This window comes from Bufo bufo, chromosome 2 (assembly GCF_905171765.1).
Source record: "Bufo bufo chromosome 2, aBufBuf1.1, whole genome shotgun sequence".
NCBI classification, from domain to species: Eukaryota; Metazoa; Chordata; class Amphibia; order Anura; family Bufonidae; genus Bufo; species Bufo bufo.
The window spans coordinates 227,399,314-227,419,038 of NC_053390.1; the positions used below are offsets into that span (position 1 = coordinate 227,399,314).

At 41.4% G+C, this 19,725-nt stretch overlaps 1 protein-coding gene across 1 annotated transcript in view; it reads right to left on the reverse strand.

Moving 5' to 3' along the window:
* The window catches only part of TMEM132D (transmembrane protein 132D), a gene marked incomplete at its 5' end in the record, with an annotated part of 1,395,909 nt that overhangs the window by 381,596 nt on the left and 994,588 nt on the right, over positions 1 to 19,725 (reverse strand). Inside the window, one exon of the mRNA XM_040419668.1 lies at positions 1,815 to 1,958. Coding sequence (XP_040275602.1) covers positions 1,815 to 1,958 — 144 coding nt within the window. The remainder of the gene's footprint in view (positions 1 to 1,814; positions 1,959 to 19,725) is intronic.

A 19,725-nucleotide genomic window follows, 5' to 3' on the forward strand; every position in this document is an offset into this window, starting at 1 on the left:
TGATGGATCTGAGGAAAGGCAAAATAATCTGTGACGTCAACACAAACTTACTGCTGATATTCTCTCCACACTGTCGGGGGGGCTCTACTTGCATCAGCGTTTAATAGAACAGGCACTCTTTCACTTTACAGTGGAATATTGGGCCACTGCACGGTTCTTTATACCTGCCACTAACATTAATCTCTAAGGCTTAGTTTGGCCCCATAACTGCCCAAATAAGTGAAGTGTGAAGTGATTCTAAGAGCGACGCCTGTCATCTGCATGGCATACTGACTCACAGTATTATTTCATTACCATAGCAGACTCCCTAGGCTTGTTTCTGCAAAACACAGTGTTCTACACAGTAGAAATCAAATCCAGCTCACCCTGCATGTTGAATCTCCTCTGTGCGGACCGAACCAGGTGAGTCCTTCAATCAGCAGCAGTAGAAAAAGTGTTTTTCACACGATTCGTCACTTATAAATTCAGATTGAATCCAATCTTTTGGGAAAATTCGGCGAACCGACTGAATCAAATTTTTGAGATATTTTTTTTTATGAGACTTTAGCACACAGATACAGTATGCACATCCGAACGTTTGATCAGAAATTATGAAGTTATTGCACTGCTGTATGCTATACAAATGTAAAAATATACTTCTACTTAAAATATGTACACATAAAAATAGATGTCTACTGTGATATGGGTAAAAATTACATTTGGGGATAGTGACCATTTAATTAGCAGAGGGGCGGCTTTTAAAGATACAATATACCAAAGTATTGTTAGGAAAACAATCACATGTTTTATTATACTGTATTATATGCTACTTTAAATACATTTCAATATTGACCAAAATGTAACCCATTTTACCTACCTGGGGACAATAATGTGCTGCAAATGCATAAGGAGGCAAATTATGAATGCATTAAGAAACAATATTTGCAATATTTTACAGATGTAGCAGCTGCCAAGCAAAAATTACTATAGCTGCATGCTATTTAGATAGTGTACCATTCATACATAAAGTATTAGATCGTCCCTGCTACATAAATGGAGAACCATGGCTCACTATATCAGTAGCGAAGCAAACCAGCTGTTTGTCTGCCAGAAGCTACATGTGTCATTTAGATCCTTGACCTAGAAAAAATCGCTGCTAGATACCCACACTACACCGCTACAGTCATCTCCTAAAGTACGTCATAGCGGTCAGGGGTTTATCTGCTAGGTTAGACTGAGCTATCCTACCATAAAATAAAAAGGAATACTCCTTTTCAAAGCCATGGCTACACTATGACTTTGTAGTGGTACCGACTGATTTTAACAGCTGAGCTACACAGCAATCCAAATGAATGTACTGGGTTGAATGCAATCTTGAGGACAGTAGTTGTCACTTGATAATTATAGTTAGTAGTGCAAAAAAATTGCGGGGGATCATTTACTAACAATCCAACACCAGTTTTTGGCATCAGAAAAGTCGTACCCATTTTAGCAACCTTTTAATGCCTGTAAGACAATATTTTGTTGCACAGGCGTTGGTAGTGACACCTGGAAACTTTTACACCTGGAAACAGGTGCAAATTTTGGTGAAAAACTTGTACAATTAGGGAGTGGAGTAATTTTTTACTCCAGGCACATGGAGTGCTGTAGAGGCACCTAAATTATGCATATCCTCCTTCTGCGTAGGGGGAAACAAAGGCCACTGTATAACGTTGGTATTTGTAAATGACCCCCACAGTGTAGTAGAGGCCTTAAAGGATAGATAAATAGACAGACAGATAGATAAAGAAGCAATGGAAAAATTGTAAAATCTAGGCACAGAATTATAAAAATACCTTAAGGACATCTTCATCAGATGATTTGCAGTCCACAAGTTCAGATAGGTCAGTCACTGAGCCACTACTGTCTATAGCAACAGTCTTAACAGGAACTGCTACTGTTTTCCCATTGAGAATAGCCGTGTTGAGAATCTCAGCTTCCTGAAATACAAAATCATAGTTTCAGGTCAGTAAAAAAGTGGTCATATGGCCAGATTCCAGGTGGAGATGAACAAATCGATTCAGAATTTGTCAAAAATATCTTCTGATTTGTTTTGAGGGAGAGGAGTAAGGTTGGTTTCACACGAGCGAGCTCAACGCGTTGTACTCACAGCGTGTGTCTGTGGAAGCTCCTGTACTGACCTCCTTAGCACTGATGGGGTTACAAAGCATTATATTGATCAATGATGCTATGTAACCCTTAGAGTTCTGAAATATATGCTGTAACACTGATATGTTGCTGCCCTGGTTAGTATTGTTGGGAAGGGGGGTTATTTTTCTCATTATGGAGACCACTTAGTATGTACAAGGAGTATTGTAGTCCAACCAACACTGCTCTGCGTTTCTGGAAAGCATGCATACAAATTAGCATATCTTACATATGCTGGCCTCCAATAAGCTTAGTGTTTTTTTTTTTTCTTTTTGGATAGAAAGCTAATTGGAGTATATTTTCCAGAAACCCAAAGGCATGCAACTTAGAAGACCTTAGAATGTTTTATACCAATTTTCAGGGCAATTGAGGCATATTTGATTCAGGAAGAATTGATTTGGACCCAAATTAAATTAAAAAAAAATAATTGTCAAATCAGAGATGAAAGAAACTGGCTCATCTCTAATGCCAGGAACAATTGAATGTTTGCAGTATCAGGATTGTTTTGGTAGGACACAACTAGGTCACAAACACCTCCTGATAATTTAGTTTGGATTTCTCGGTATACATTCTGAAAGTAATATACTTAAACTTGATCTGCTATAGTTAGTATACATTAGAGTATACAAATAGCTGTGTTTGCTGAAGTTTATACAGACCTGCCTAAAGAAGTTGCTGTTGCTTGTGAGAAAACATGTTAGAATTAGAAGGGTGAGTTCCTATCCAACATTATAAGCAAGTAAGCCTAAAGTGGGAAATTACTGGGCAGTACATAGTGTATCTGGTCTAAAGCAGCACTGTGGTTCATAGACGTAACTATAAAAAAAATTATGATGGTCAGGATATTGCAATAAAAAGAAAAAGTTATTTTTTTTCCAAAGTTTTTTTTCTTCAGTATTTCAGTATGAAAATACAAAAAAAAAACTATATAAATGTGGTATCATTATATTCATACTGACCCAGAGAATGAAGGGGTTTTACTGAATATTGAATGATGTAAAAACAAAATCCAGAAAGCTTTGGTGGAATTGCATTTAGCATTTTTCTCAATTTTACCCCATTTTCTATTTTTTTTCCAGCTTCTCACTATATCAAATGCAATAAGAAATTATTTTCTTAGAAAAGTACAACTTGTCCTACAAAAAACAAGCCCTCGTGGCTATGTGGAAAAAAAATTTAATAAAAAAGTTTTGGCTCTGGGAAGGCAAACTGTAAAAAAAAAAAATGGAAAATTGTCATGTCAGGAAGAGGTTAAGAGCTATGCTCTTGTAAAAATGTAAACAGTTTTGCAGGAAGAATCCCTCTAGACATACAGTAGAAAAAAAAATGTAATAAGTGCTTTCCCAAGTTAATTGCATTCATAATTACCAAGCAGATGCAGGAGAGTATTTTCCCAAAAAAAGAATTTTTTTAGCATCTGTTTCACTTTAAAACTGAAGAGATTGTGCTTGTTGTGTCTTTGAAAAGAGCACTTGGAGCTTTTAGAGCTGAGCAGTCTAGGCATAGAATATGTATAATGTGCCAAATGGTATTATAAATTGTAATGCAATTGTAAAAGTTGCCTGGTTTTATTTATACATAGTGCTCAGTTTGTTGCAGACATTTGTTTTCTTTATGCATAATTATTTTAAGATGCATGTTTGGTTTTTTAAAGCATATGGGCAATAATGTTGTGCCATTCAACAGCACTGCACAATCTGGCAATGAAAAGCAAATTTTAAGCTTACTGGCTAGATGATGCTAAGAACAGAAAAGGTGACAGTATCACCGTCACCTCAGCTCCTATGCATCAGACATTTCTGACATTTGTAGCTGCAAGGAACACAATTGTACTAAGAACTAACACGGGAACTTGTCTAGTGTTTGTTGACCTGCATACCAAGCAACGTGGCATCTACAGTAGGTTTCTCGACAGCTGCTTTAATGGATTAACATCAATTGTACCCAGTGGTACTATTCTAATCCCTAATCTAAACCCAGTGTTCTATTTTAATCAGGAACTGGTGTACACTCAAAAGGCTAATATTAAAGCAATTTAGAAGATATGAGGCTTTCTGCTGGGGGCATAATTGCTGTTATTGCTGTCTCTGGGAGCTATTTGCATCTGAGAAGAAGGCAAACAGAGCACGCTCAGTTATAGATATATAATGTCATTTTTATGTTTTCATGAGCCTCTAGTGGGATTATACATGGACATAATAACTAGAGATGAGTGAATTGAAGCTGACGAAGTGGAGTTCGATCCAAATTTCAGGAAAAATTAGATTCGCACCAAAGCCGAATTTTCTCGCGCTTCATGGTAATGAATCGCATTTTTTCCTAAAAATGACTGCTGCACATGTGAGGACATGGAGAAAGGAAATCTGGGAAGGTGGGATCACCCATAATGCCATGCATGCAGACAATCAGCAGCCCTGTGATGTCACAGCCCTATAAATAGCGGCAGCCTTCTTAGATTCTGCCATTTACCAGCATACTTAGCACAGGGAGAGACGTCCGCAGGCGCTAGGGACAGTGATAGGAAAGACTTGATTGTGATGTAAAAGTGACTTATAAATGCAGGGAAAGGATAGGGAGGAATCGTTCCACAGCATTTGTGTAGAACAGGGTTCAGTAGAGAAGGTTACAGATTAAGGGGTCATGCACACGACCATTGTTGTTTTGCGGTCCGTTTTCACTGATCCATTGTTCCGTATCTGAGGTTTTTGTTTCCTCTGATTTAAGTCCACTTCCATTCTGTTATTCCACAAAACATATCCGTATGGTTTCTGTATTAGATCCGTTTTTTGTGGATCGTAAACGGAAACAGTAACTTATTAATCACCAAACACATGAGCAATATGGGCTGGGCATAGCATTTCTACAGTATGGACCCGCAAAATACGGATGAAATACGGATGACATATGGATGTGTTCCGTGTGTGCTCCGTATTTTTTGCGGACCCGAATGGGGCCTCGGACCGTGATTTGCAGACAATAATAGGACATGCACTACATTTATGCGGAACGGAAATACGGAAATACAGAAACTGAATGCACAGTACCTTCAGTTGTTTTTGCGTGACCATTGAAGTCAATGGTTCCGCATATAGTCCGCAAAAAAAAACGGAACGGAAGCGGAAAGAAAATACGTTCATGTGCATGAGCCCTAAGTAATTGGAATAATGCTATTACACCCTGGTGCACTGACTGGGGATCCAAATTGCCATTATACAGCTCTGTAATTCCAACAAACCATTCTTGTTATTGGGGTGCAAGTGCTGTTTGATACAGCCATTAACAGGGTTTATTAAAAGGAAATATTTCTAGAGTATGTCTTATTTGCCTTTGTGCGGTGCAGTTATATGTTGTAAAGCCATTTTTGCCGTGTATTAGTGGCAAAAGAAAAATATATTTGCCTTTGTATTAGTGGCGAAATAATAATATATTCACCGTTCAGCACTTATCTGTTGAAAAACCCTTTGTGTTGTGTAAAAGTAGAAAAAAATGAGGGCCTAATTGCCGATCAGTGGTGCAGTGATATATTCTAAAGCCCTTTTTGCCGTGTATTAGTGGCGAAATTAATATATATTCACCGTTGCACTTATCTGTTGAAAGATTTTTGTGTTGTGTAAAAGTTGAAAAAAATTAGGGCCTAATTGACATTCAGCGGTGCAGTGATATACTCTAAAGCCCTGTTTGCTATGTATTAGTGGCGAAATAAAAATATATTCGCCGTTCTGTGATGCACTTATCTGTTGAAACGCCTTTTGTGTTGTGTAAATTTGAAAAAAATTAAGGCCTAATTGCCGTTCAGCAGTGCAGTGATATACTCTAAAGCCCTGTTTGCTATGTATTAGTGGTGAAATAAAAATTGATTCGCCGTTCAACGTTGAACTTATCTGTTGAAAAGCCTTTTGTGTTGTGTAAAAGTAGAAAAAAATTAGGGCCTAATTGCCGATCAGCGGTGCAGTAATATGTAGGGTTGAGCGAACCTGAACTGTAAAGTTCGGGTTCGTACCGAACTTTAGGATTTTTGGACCCTGGACCCGAACCCGAACATTTCAGTAAAAGTTTGGGTTTGTGGTTCGGCGATTTCTTGCCGCTTTTTGAAAGGCTACAGAGCAGCCAATAAACAAGCGTTTAACTGTGTGACCTTAGAAGCTATCACAGCCATGCCTACTAATGTCATGGCTGTTATTGGCCAGTGCAGCATGCGAACCAGCCTCTATATAGGCTGGAGTCACGTAGCGCTGCACATCACTCTGCTGTTCTTAGTGTAGGGAGAGGATGCTGCTGCTGTGAGGGAGAGAATAGGACAGAATCTGTTATCAGAACTCCATTTGAACTCAGCGATCTACATAGATTTAGTTGTGTGGGTGCAGTGCACAATCTTTTTACTCTGCCCTGAGCCCAGTGACAGAAAAAAATTACTTTTAGCCGTCTGTTTATTAGGTCGGCGGTGGCGGCGGCCATTTTATGCAAGCTCAGTGCACCAGCACTGCATCCAAGCTTGAAATACTGCACTAATAATCTAGCTTTAAAAAACACACCCTTTTTTGGCAATATACAACATCTGGTGCCTTTGCAGGATTAGTCAGTGTGCAATTTAAGCTAGAAATACAGCCATCATTTTCTGGGTTTTTAAAAACACCCTTTTTTGGCAAAATACACTTTTTTACAGCTCTTGCTGCATCTGCACGTTTGAAATTCAACCGTTATATACAGCTTTCATATTCTGTTAGTAAAAAAACACACTTTTCTGGCAATATATAACATCTGGTGCCTTTGCAGGATTAGTCAGTGTGCAATTTAAGCTAGAAATTTTTCGAATTTTGCCGGATATAAACCCCTGCTCTGCATAGGTGACAGGGAATAAAATTTCAGAAATTCTTCTTTAATTCATGCGCGCCACCTCCTTTAACCCCTTAAGGACGCAGGGTGTACCGGTACGCCCTATTTCCCGAGTCCTTAAGGACTCAGGGTGTACCGGTAAGTCCTAACTTTAAATGAAGATTCCGGCGCCGCGGGGGTTAATGGGAACGGGATGCCGGCTGAAATCATTCAGCCGGCATCCTGTCACAACGCCAGGGGGGTCATGTGACCCGCCCTATCGGCGATCGCCGCAAACCGCAGGTCAATTCAGACCTGCGGTTTGCTGTGCTTTCTACAGTTTCTGATCCCCGCGGTCCCTGACCGCGGGGATCAGAAACTTTAGTGTCCCTAAAATAAAGATTTTCCACACCCCCTGCACCCCTGCATGATTTTTTGCCGGCGGGTGATGCAGGGGGGGAGTTGTGGGCGGTGGGGGAGGTGCGGGAGGCGGGTGGTGCGGCAGGCGGGATCGCAATCCCCCACCCGCCTCCTCTTGAAAATTCGTTGGTGTACAGTGGTTATACCAGAGTGTCAGCACATTGCTGACACCCTGGTATAAACGACTGACATCTGTGCAGATGTCAGCCGTTTAACCCTTTCCATACCGCGGTCCGTACGGACCGCTGTATGGAAAAAGTTAACAGTAAGAGGGAGCTCCCTCCCTCTCCCATCGGGGGGCTGCAGTGCCTTTGCAGCCCCACGATGGAGAGGGAGAGAGCTCCCAGACAGCCCCCCGAAAGCCCCGTCCTTACCCTTCCCCGTCTGCGAAGTTCTGACCACTACTGAGCAGACGGGGAAGGTTTCCATGGCAACAGGACGCCGTCTCAGGCATCCGGCTGTCCATGGTGCTGAACAGATCTGTGCTAAAGGCAGAGATCTGTTCAGACATAGTGTAAGTAAAATACAGTACAAAACACTATATAGTGTACTGTACTGTATTATACAGACATCAGACCCACTGGATCTTCAGGAACCAAGTTGGTCTGGGTCAAAAAAAAAGTAAAAAAAAGTAAAAATCAAAAAACACATTTATCACTGATTAAAAATGAAAAAAATAAAATTCCCTACACATGTTTGGTATCGCCGCATCCATGACGACCTGATCTATAAAATGGTCATGTTACTTTCCCTGCACGGTGAACGCCATAAAAATAAAAAAATAAAAACTATTAGGAAATTGAAATTTTGTCCACTTTACTTCCCAAAAAAGGTAATAAAAGTGATCAAAAAAGTCGCATGTACGCCAAAATAGGACCAATCAAACCGTCATCTCATCCCGCAAAAATCATACCCTACCCAAGATAATCGCCCAAAAACTAAAAAAACTATGGCTCTCAGACTACTAAAACATGATTTTTTTTTGTTTCAAAAATGAAATCATTGTGTAAAACTTAAATAAATAATAAAAAAGTATACATATTAGGTATCGCCGCATCCGTATTGACCGGCTGTATAAAAATATCACATGACCTAACCCCTCAGATGACCACCGTAAAAACATAAAAATAAAAACGGTGTAAAAAAAGCCATTTTTTGTCATCTTACATCACAAAAAGTGTAATAGAAAGCGATCAAAAAGTCATATACACCCCAAAATAGTTCCAATCAAACCGTCATCTCATCCCGCAAAAAATGAGACCCTACTTAAGATAATCGCCCAAAAACTGAAGAAACTATGGCTCTTAGACTATGGAGACACTAAAACATTTTTTTTGTTTTAAAAATTAAATCATTGTGTAAAACTTACATAAATAAAAAAAATTGTATACATATTAGGTATCGCCACGTCCGTTACAACCTGCTCTATAAAATGACCACATGATCTAACCTGTCAGATGAATGTTGTAAATAACAAAAAAAAGTGCCAAAAAATCTATTTCTTGTTACCTTGCTGCACAAAAAAGTGTAATATAGAGCAACCAAAAATCATATGTACCCTAAACTAGTACCAACAGAACTGCCACCCTATCCCGTAGTTTCTAAAATGGGGTCACTTTTTTGGAGTTTCTACTCTGGGGGTGCATCAGGGGGGCTTCAAATGGGACATGGTGTAAAAAAAAAACAGTCCAGCAAAATCTGCCTTCCAAAAACCGTATGGCATTCCTTTCCTTCTGCGCCCTGCCGCGTGCCCGTACAGCAGTTTACGACCACATATGGGGTGTTTCTGTAAACTACAGAATCAGGGCCATAAATAATGAGTTTTGTTTGGCTGTTAACCCTTGCTTTGTAACTGTAAAAAAAATATTAAAATGGAAAATCTGCCAAAAAAGTGAAATTTTGAAATTGTATCTCTATTTTCCATTAAATCTTGTGCAACACCTAAAGGGTTAACAAAGTTTGTAAAATCAGTTTTGAATACCTAGAGGGGTGTAGTTTCTTAGTTGGGGTCACTTTTATGGAGTTTCTACTCTAGGGGTGTATCAGGGGGGCTTCAAATGGGACATGGTGTCAAAAAACCAGTCCAGCAAAATCTGGCTTCCAAAAACCATACGGCGCACCTTTCACTCTACGCCCTGCTGTGTGGCCGTACAGCAGTTTACGGCCACATATGGGGTGTTTCTGTAAACTACAGAATCAGGGCCATAAATAATGAGTTTTGTTTGGCTGTTAACCCTTGCTTTGTAACTGGAAAAAAAATATTAAAATGGAAAATCTGCCAAAAAAGTGAAATTTTGAAATTGTATCTCTATTTTCCATTAAATCTTGTGCAACACCTAAAGGGTTAACAAAGTTAGTAAAATCAGTTTTGAATACCTTGAGGGGTGTAGTTTATAGAATTGGGTCATTTTTGAGTGGTTTCTATTATGTAAGCCTCACAAAGTGACTTCAGACCTGTAGTGGTCCCTAAAAATTGGGTTTTTGTACATTTCTGAAAAATTTCAAGATTGGCTTCTAAACTTCTAAGCCTTGTAACATCCCCAAAAAATTAAATATCATTCCCAAAATGCTACAAACATGAAGTAGACATATGAGGAATGTAAAGTCATCACAATTTTTTGGGGTATTACTATGTATTACAGAAGTAGAGAAACTGAAACTTTGAAATTTGCAAATTTTTCAAAATTTTTGGTAAATCTGGTATTTTTTATGCAAAAAAATTTACTTTTTTGACCCAATTTTAGCAGTGTCATGAAGTACAATATGTAACGAAAAAACAATCTCAGAACGGCCTGGGTAAGTCAAAGCGTTTTAAAGTTATCAGCACTTAAATTGACACTGGTCAAATTTGCAAAAAATGGCCAAGTCCTTAAGGTGAAATAGGGCTGAGTCCTTAAGGGGTTAATTCAATTTTTAAACTTTAACAAGTTGTCCCACATTTGCGTTTTAATAATTTGTCCCACATTTGCACTTTAGTAATTTGTCCCACATTTGCGCTTCAATAACTTTTCCTATATTTCCGCTCGATTAAAAAAAAAAATTCATCCATTTATCTCCTTTGGATGTGGTCTCTCTTTCTCACGCTCCCTCTCCGGCGTGGAACCCTGATTCGTCGATAACCGTGATCAACATGGTAGGCTCAGAAAAGAACATAGAAAGTTGATAGAGAAGATATCCAAATGGATGGTGGACATCACAGGGACGTGCGATCAGGCAGAAGTTATCTAGAGTCAACAAAGCGGCACCAGGGCCTCTCCTGGCTTACGTTTCCAAATCCAAAATACCACAGTGACAGTCCCTATAATTTTTTATTAATCATTCTAATAACAGGGCATCTTAAGAGTACTGTATTGTTATTTATCGTCACTACCTCACCGAGTCGGGAGTGGGTAATTGCCGTGTGCCCCCTCCTTTCCTTCAATTCTTCCATTTTAATAGCTTCTCCCACATTTTCGCTCGATCAAAATTAAATTTCATGCATTGATCTCCTTGGATGTGGTCTCTCTTTCTCACTCTCCCTCTCTCCGGGGTGGAACCCTGATTCGCCGCTAACCATGATCAACATGGTAGGCGCAGAAAAGAACATCGAAAGTTGATAGAGCAGATATCCAGTTGTATCGTGAACATCACGGGGACATGCGACATGGTGGGGCAGTATGTTTGAACACGCCTACACGAACTGACTGATGGTTCTGCCCCCTGCAACTTCTGGGTCTCCAAATTGGGCACATGGCTTGAGCTTGCCCTTTATGCCTTGGAGGTGCTGGCCTGCCCTGCAGCCAGTGTATTGTCTGAACGTGTGTTTAGCGCGACTGAAGGGTGTTATCACAGGTTATATTTCCCAATGTTTTGGGGTGTACCCGAATTTAAAAAAATAAAAATAAATTTAAAACCAAAAAGCAGTGTAGGCTCCTCCTCCGCCAGCGCCACTTCCACCTACACCACCACATCCACCGCCTCCTGAACCTCCTACTCCATATGGACCTCGTCCTCCTAGATCAAGATTATTAGTTTTCATTTTTACGTATTTTATGTTATTTGAAGTAATTTCCCTATCCACATTTGTTTGCAGAGCACTTGCCATGCTCTTAACCACATTTTTCTGGCATTTGCAGCCCTCTAGCCCTTTCCGTGACATTTTTAGAGCCATTATAGTGCTCAAAAGTTCGGGTCCCCATTGACTTCAATGGGGTTTGGGTTCGGGGTCAAGTTCGGGTCCCGAACTTGAACTTTTTTCTGAAGTTCGGCTGAACTCGTCGAACCCGAACATCCAGGTGTCCGCTCAACTGTGGTAGTATACTCAAAAGCTCTGTGTGCCTTGTATTAGTGGCAAAATAAAAATATATTCGCCGTTCAGCGTTGCACTTTTCTGTTGAAAAGCCTTTTGTTTGGTGTAAAAGTAGAAAAAAATTAGGGCCTAATTGCCAATCAGGGGTGCAGTAATATATTCTAAAGCCCTGATTGCCGTGTATTAGTGGCAAAATAAAAATTTATTCGCCGTTCAGCGTTGAACTTATCTGTTGAAAGCCTTTAGTGTTGTATAAAAGTTTAAAAAAATTAGGGCCTAATTGCCGTTCAGCGGTGCAGTGATATATTCTAAAGCCCTGTTTGCCGTGTATTAGTGGTGAAATAAAAATATATTCGCCGTTTAGTGTTCCACTTATCTGTTGAAAAGCCTTTTGTGTTGTGTAAAAGTAGAAAAAAATTAGGGCCTAATTGCGGATCAGCGGTGCAGTGATATATTCTAAAGCCCTGTTTCCCGTGTATTAGTGGCGAAATAAAAATATATTTGCCGTTCAGCTTTGCACTTATCTGTTAAATAGCCTTTTGTGTTGTGTAAAAGTAGAAAATAATTAGGGCCTAATTGCCGTTCAGCGGCGTGATATATTCTAAAGCCCTGTTTGCTGTGTATTAGTGGCAAAATAAAAAATATTTGATCTAATATTTGCCTTTGTGTGGTGAAGTGAGAATAATACAGACTTTTTGGAGTGTTTTAATTTCCTTTTTAATTATTTATTTGATCTAACAGTATGTCAGACAGAGAAGTGCCAGGCCCTGCACAGGGGAATGGCAGAGGCCTAAATGTTTCTGGCGCAGACAGAGGTTGCAGCAGAGTAAGGGGGCATCATAGCAGGGGCCGCAGTGAGAGGTCTGAGCTACTGGTGTCATAAAGCGGTAGTGTCTTGACTAGTGTTGATCGCGAATATTCTAATCGTGAATTTTTATCGCGAATATCGGCACTTTGAGAATTTGCGAAGATGTAGAATATAGTGCTATATATTCGTAATCGCGAATATTCTAGATTGTTTTTCATCCGTTACCTCTCTTCTTGCTTGTGGGCCAATGAGAAGGCTGCAATATCTTTGTCAGAGCAACCAACCAACATCCCTAGCAACCAACAGGAAAGGGCCTACCCCTTTACTATATAAGAAACTCCCCAGCAGCCATTTTCTGCAGTTTTTTGCAGTTCTGAGAGAGAGAGCAGTGACATTGCTGTGATCTGTGCTTTTAGCTGGATCCTATTCCTTTTCCAATTACATTAGATAGCTAGTTAGCTCATATATATATATAAGGGCTCTTTCACACTTGAGTTGTTCTGTTCCGGCATAGAGTTCCGTCGTCGGGGCTCTATGCCGAAAGAATCCTGATCAGGATTATCGCCATGCATTCTGAATGGAGAGAAATCCGTTCAGGATGCATCAGGATGTCTTCAGTTCCGGACCGAAAAGTTTTTTGGCCGGAGAAAATACCGCAGCATGCTGCGCTTTTTGCTCCGGCCAAAAATCCTGAACACTTGCCACAAGGCCGGATCCGGAATTAATGCCCATTGAAAGGCATTAATCCGGATCCGGCCTTAAGCTAAACGTCGTTTCGGTGCATTACCGGATCTGACGTTTAGCTTTTTCTGAATGGTTACCATGGCTGCCAGGACGCTAAAGTCCTGTTTGCCATGGTAAAGTGTAGTGGGGAGCGGGGGAGCAGTATACTTACCGTCCGTGCGGCTCCCGGGGCGCTTCAGAGTGACGTCAGGGCGCCCCACGTGCATGGATGACGTAATCGCATGGATCACGTCATCCATGCGCATGGGGCGCTCTGACGTCATTCTGGAGCTCCCTGGGAGCCGCACGGACTGTAAGTATACTGCTCCCCCGCTCCACACTACTACTATGGCAACCAGGACTTTAATAGCGTCCTGGGTGTCATAGTAACACTGAACGCATTTTGAAGACGGATCAGTCTTCAAATGCTTTCAGTTCACTTGCGGTGTTACGGATCCGGCGGGCACCTCCAGTAAATGGAGTACACGACGGATCCGGACAACGCAAGTGTGAAAGAGCCCTAATACAGATAGTTAGTGGGAGATTGTCAGTGTAGGTTAGATAGCGATATAGTGTAGCTAATAGTTGACAGTGCAGGGTGTTAGGTAGTGTGATAGGAATTACAGTTTCTCTGCTGTCCATACATACTGTCACACCCTGCCCTGTGAGTGTTATGAGGAGATCTGTCAGAGTTGCTGCACGTGACTCGATCGGACAGTTTGATTTGTTGCGGGTTTGAACTGAATCCCACCTCCTCCCAGGTGTTCTTCTTTAGGTAATTGGTGAGGCTATTTATTCCTCCCTCTCCCTATACTCTTTGCGGGTTATAGTTCTGCCTTGTAAGAGCTCTGAAAGTTTGGTGGATCGTCTTCTCCAACACATCTCTAGATAAGTCCTTTTCCCTTTTTCCTTCTGTGTCTGTTTTTACTAGGCCTCTAGGGTGACGCTAGCACCTTCGGATGTAGAAGGAGCTGGGTGTCTCTTTCCCTCTTCCCTACAGCTGAGGGTTTGGTTCAGTGTGTTATAGTCTTAGGTACGTGGACATGTGCATATCTACCATCGAGATATGCACATTAGCATAGCAGCTTAGGGAAAGTTTTAGGGATTGCTAGGAGGTGACCCCTTTGTTCCCTAGCATTTGGGGCCTACTAAGTTGTTTTGTTTGCCTTGTCGTGTTCTGTTTCCTTCCTTTATCTTACCTACTGTGACATTATAACCCGCCATACTGTCATTTTTTTCCCTTGCTGTTTGCAAAATGGAAACTATTGATGTTTTGGTTGATCACATGCAGGGATTGTCTTTGGAGGTAGCTGACCTCTGCAATTCGGTTGCACGGTGTCAGAGTACTTTGGCGTCTGGCGCCACCGGGGGAAACCAGATCTGCCTGGAACCTAAGGGCCCTCTCCGTGATAGGTTTTCCGGGCGAAGTGATAACTTTGTTTGGTTCAGGGAGTCCTATAAGTTGTATATTCGTCTGCATCCGATTTCACCTGGAGACAAAAACCAAAGAGTAGGGATTATTATTTCTCTGCTAAAAGGTGACGCTCAGTCTTGGGCTTTTTCTCTGCTGACCAGTTCACAGTCCCTCCGGTCGGTGAATGAATTTTTCGGAGCACTGGGCCTGATTTATAATGACCCAGACCGGGTTTCTATGGCTGACTCTAAGTTGCGCAGCGTGTGCCAGGGAGAACGTACTGCTGAGTCATATTGTGCAGAATTTAGAAGATGGGTGACTGACTCGGAGTGGAATAATCCTGCACTTCATAGTCAGTTCTGTCAGGGGCTATCTGAGAGATTAAAAGATGCACTTGCATTTCATGAAAAACCTGATTCTTTGGAGGCGGCCATGTCTTTGGCCGTACAAATTGATAGACGTCTTAGGGAGAGGTGCAAGGTTCCCCTCGGGCAGGGGGTGCTGTCTGGTGGAGAATCAATCCCTCCTGTCCCTCGAGGTACTATGACACTTGAATTAGGGGTTGGAGAGGAGCCTATGCAACTGGGTCAGGGTACTTTTTGCTCTGGTAATAGGAATTTTAGGAAGCTGCATAGACTGTTACTTCTGAGGTAAAGATGGTCGATTCGTTAATGTGTGCCCTTTTATTAAACCTCGAAGTGGTAATGAAAATCAAATAGGGGATTCCGTCAAAGGAAAAAGAAACTCCCTTACTTTTGGTAGTGTGAATGGGGATTCAGAGCAGGCATATTCGTATCCTACCTTCAGTACCAGATTCCTCCTGCCTGCCATGGTGGCACTAGACTATGGAAATTTTGAGTTAAAGGTATTTGTTGACAGTGGCGCAGGGGTTAATCTTATTGATTTTCAATTTCTTGAAAGTGCTTGCTATAGATTCTGCCCCCTCTCGCAAAGATGTCCAATTCATATTGTTCAGGATATTCATTTTAGGGTGGGTGATTCTCATGTTGAGTTAATTTCTTGCTTTGTTATGAAATGTTTGCCAAAATTGCCAAAATCTCAGTTATATAATCTTTCTCAACCCGAAAGAGTAGCTATGCGGGAGTATATTGCTGAGAGATTGGCAAAGGAACATATTAAACCATCTAAGTCTCCTATGGCCGCTGGCTTCTTTTTCGGAAAGAAGAAGAATGGATCCCTTAGACCCTGCTTTGATTTCCGGGAACTGAATCTTATTTCTGTCCGTGATCCTTATCCCCTTCCCTTGATTCCGGATCTATTTGATCAGATTGTTGGTGCCAAGGTGTTTTCTAGGTTGGATTTAAGAGGATCTTATAATCTGATCAGAATCAGGGATGGAGATGAATGGAAAATGGCCTTCAATACCCCGAGGGTCACTTCGAGAACCTAGTCATGCCCTTTGGTTTAACTAATGCTCCAGCAGTCTTTCAGCGCATTATCAATGACATTCTTCAGCATTTGGTGGGGAGGTTCGTTGTTATTTACCTCGATGACATACTAATTTACTCACCCGATATGAAGACTCATCAGGATCATTTGAGACAAGTCTTATTGATCCTTCGGGAGAATAAATTCTATGCTATGTTGGAAAAATGTGTGTTTGCGGTTCAGGAGCTGCCATTTTTGGGGTACTTGCTTTCTGCCTCTGGTTTTCGTATGGATCCCGAAAAGGTCCGTGCGGTACTGGAATGGGACCGGCCAGAGAATCAGAAAGCCCTGATGCGTTTTTTAGGATTTACTAATTACTACAGAAAATTCATCCTTAATTATTCCACCATTGTCAAACCTTTGACAGATATGACTAGGAAGTGCGCTGACTTCTGTGTCTGGTCGGATGAGACATTACAGGCTTTTTCTGCTATTAAGAAATGTTTTGCTTCTGCTCCCATTCTGATGCAACCTGATGTATCTCAACCCTTCATTGTGGAGGTTGACGCATCAGAAGTGGGAGTCGGAGCAGTCTTGTCACAGGGTCCCTCTCCTAGCAAATTGCACCCGTGTGCTTTTTTCTCCAAAAAACTCTCGGCAGCCAAAAGAAATTATGATGTTGGGAATAGAGAGTTGTTGGCAATCAAATTGGCCTTTGAAGAGTGGCGTCATTGGCTAGAAGGGGCTACCAATTCGATTACGGTATTTACTGACCATAAGAATGTGGCTTACCTGCAATCTGCAAAGCGTTTAAGTCCTAGGCAGGCTAGATGGTCATTGTTTTTAACCAGGTTCAATTTTGTGGTCACCTATCACCCTGGGATTAAAAACGTTGTCACGTAGCTTTCCGGGGGAAAGGAATTTGGAGTATCCCACTCCGATTTTGGCTGATGGGGTGTTGGTTTCCGCTCTTTACCCCGAGCTGGAGACAGAAGTGTTGGGGGCTCAAGAGGAGGCACCTGATTCTTGTCCTCCAGGCAAGTTGTTTATTCCTTCTGAACTGCGATTCAAGGTGTTCAGGGAACATCATGAAACTGTCCTTGCAGGACATCCTGGAAGTAGATCCACTGTAGATCTTATTTCCAGGAGATTCTGGTGGCCAGGTTTGCGTAAAAGTGTTGAGGGTTATGTAGCAGCTTGTGAGACCTGTGCACGCGCGAAAGTGGCTCACATTCGGCCATCAGGATCTCTTCTTCCATTGTCCATCCCATCTGGACGCATTTGTCCATGGACTTCATTACTGATTTGCCGAGTTCCTCTGGGAAAACTGTGATTTTGGTGGTAGTGGACCCCATCAGCAAGATGGCTCACTTTGTACCATTATCAGGTTTGCCCAATGCGAAAACTCTCGCTCAGGTTTTTATTGATAACATTGTGAAATTACATGGCATTCCCTCTGATGTGGTGTCTGATAGGGGGACACAATTTGTTTCTAGGTTTTGGAGGGCGTTTTTTTCTCATCTGGGTATTCAGTTGTCTTTCTCTTTGGCTTTTCATCCTCAGTTGAATGGTCAAACTGAGTGCACTAACCAAAACCTGGATACCTATTTGAGGTGTTTTGTTGCTGAGAATCAGGATGAGTGGTCCTCGTTCTTGTCTTTAGCTGAGTTTGCCTTGAATAACCGTAGGCAGTCACCATTTTTTGGCGTATATGGTTTTCACCCTCAGTTTGGTACTTTTTCTGGGACCGAATATTCTGGGATACCGGAAGAGGATAGATTCTCTTCCTCTTTGTCATCTATCTAGTGGAATATTCAAGTTAATTTGAAAAAAATGGGTGAAAGATATAAACGGATGGCTGACAAGAGACATATGACTGGTCCGACCTGTGTGTGGGTGATTTGGTGTGATTGTCCACTAAAAACATTAAGCTGAAGGTACCCTCTTGGAAATTGGGTCCAAGATTTATTGGCCCTTACAAAATCTCGGCCATTGTCAATCCGGTTGCGTTTCGTCTGGAACTTCCGCATGCCTGAAAGATCCATATTGTGTTTCACAGGTCCTTGTTGAAGAAATATGTGGAACCTGCAGAACTATCTCCTTTGTCTCCTCCTCCTGTTTTGGTTGATAGTAACCTGGAGTTTCAGATCTCTAGAATTCTCAACTCACGTGTTCTTCGGGGTTCCCTTCAGTACCTGGTGCATATGGTCCCGAGGAAAGAATGTGGGTTCTGGCTACCGATGTTAATGCTAACCACCTTGTCAATGCCTTTCACAGGGCACACCCGGATAAAGTTGGATCTGGGATTCCGGAGGTCACCCGTAGAGGGGGGGGGGGGGTACTGTCACGCCCTGCCCTGTTGGTGTTCTGAGGTGATCTGTCAGAGTTGCTGCACAGGACTTGTTTTGTTGTGGGTTTGAACTGAATCCCACCGCCTCCCAGGTGTTCTTCTTTAGGTAATTGGTGAGGCTATTTATTCCTGCCTCTCCCTATAGCCTTGCGGGTTATAGTTCTGCCTTGTGTGAGCTCTGGAAGTTTGGTGGATTGTCTGCTCCAACACATCTCTAGATAAGTCCTTTTCCCTTTTTCCTTCTGTGTCTATTTTTACTAGGCCTCTAGGGTGACGCTAGCTCCTTCGGTTGTAGAAGGAGCTGGGTGTCTATTTCCCTCTTCCCTACAGCTGAGAGTTTGGTTCAGTGTGTTATAGTCTTAGGTACTTGGACATTTGCATATCTACCATCAAGATATACACATGGGCATAGCAGCTTAGGGAAAGTGTTTTAGGGATTGCTAGGAGGTGACCCCTTTGTTCCCTAGCATTTGGGGCCTAGTCAGTTGTTTTGTTTGCCTTGTCGTGTTCTGTTTCCTTCCCTTATCTCACCTACCGTGACACATACATGCTACAGACACTGTGCTGTGATGTCACAACAATACTTAGTGCATCAATCAGTAATATCTACTCAGACCTGATAAAATGTGAAGGTGCATGTATTGCGCAAAAAATATGCGCATCATTAGTGCCAATTTGCGCAATTACAAAAATAATAAGGAACAAAAAGAAACCAATGTGGATAAATAGAACTGTAAAGAAAGCAATAAATGACAAAAAGAAAGCATATAAATCACTAAAACAGGAGGGTAGCACGAAAGCACTAAAAAACTATAAGGAAAAAAATAGAACATGTAAAAAACAAATAAAAGCGACCAAACTAGAGACCGAGAGATTAATTGCCAAAGAGAGTAAAACTAACCCTAAAATTTTCTTCAATTATATAAATGTTAAAAAGTATAAATCTGAAGGTGTCGGCCCTTTAAAGAGTAATGAGGGGGGAGTCGCAGAGCGACGAGGAGAAAGCAAAGCTATTAAATATATTTTTCTCCAATGTATTCACTGAGGAAAATAAACTGTCAGATGAAATGCTGAATGTAAAAATAAATTCCCCATTAAAAGTGTCCTGTCTGACCCAGGAAGAAGATTATAAAAAGATTATAATAGAAAAATCGCCAGAATCGGATGGCATACACCCCCGTACCCTAAGGGAATTAAGTAATGTCATTGCCAGACCCTTATTTCTGATATTTGCAGACTCTATACTGACAGGGAATGTCCCACAGGATTGGCGCATAGCAAATGTGGTGCCAATATTCAAAAAGGGTCCAAAAACAGAGCCTGGAAACTATAGGCCGGTAAGTTTAACATCTGTT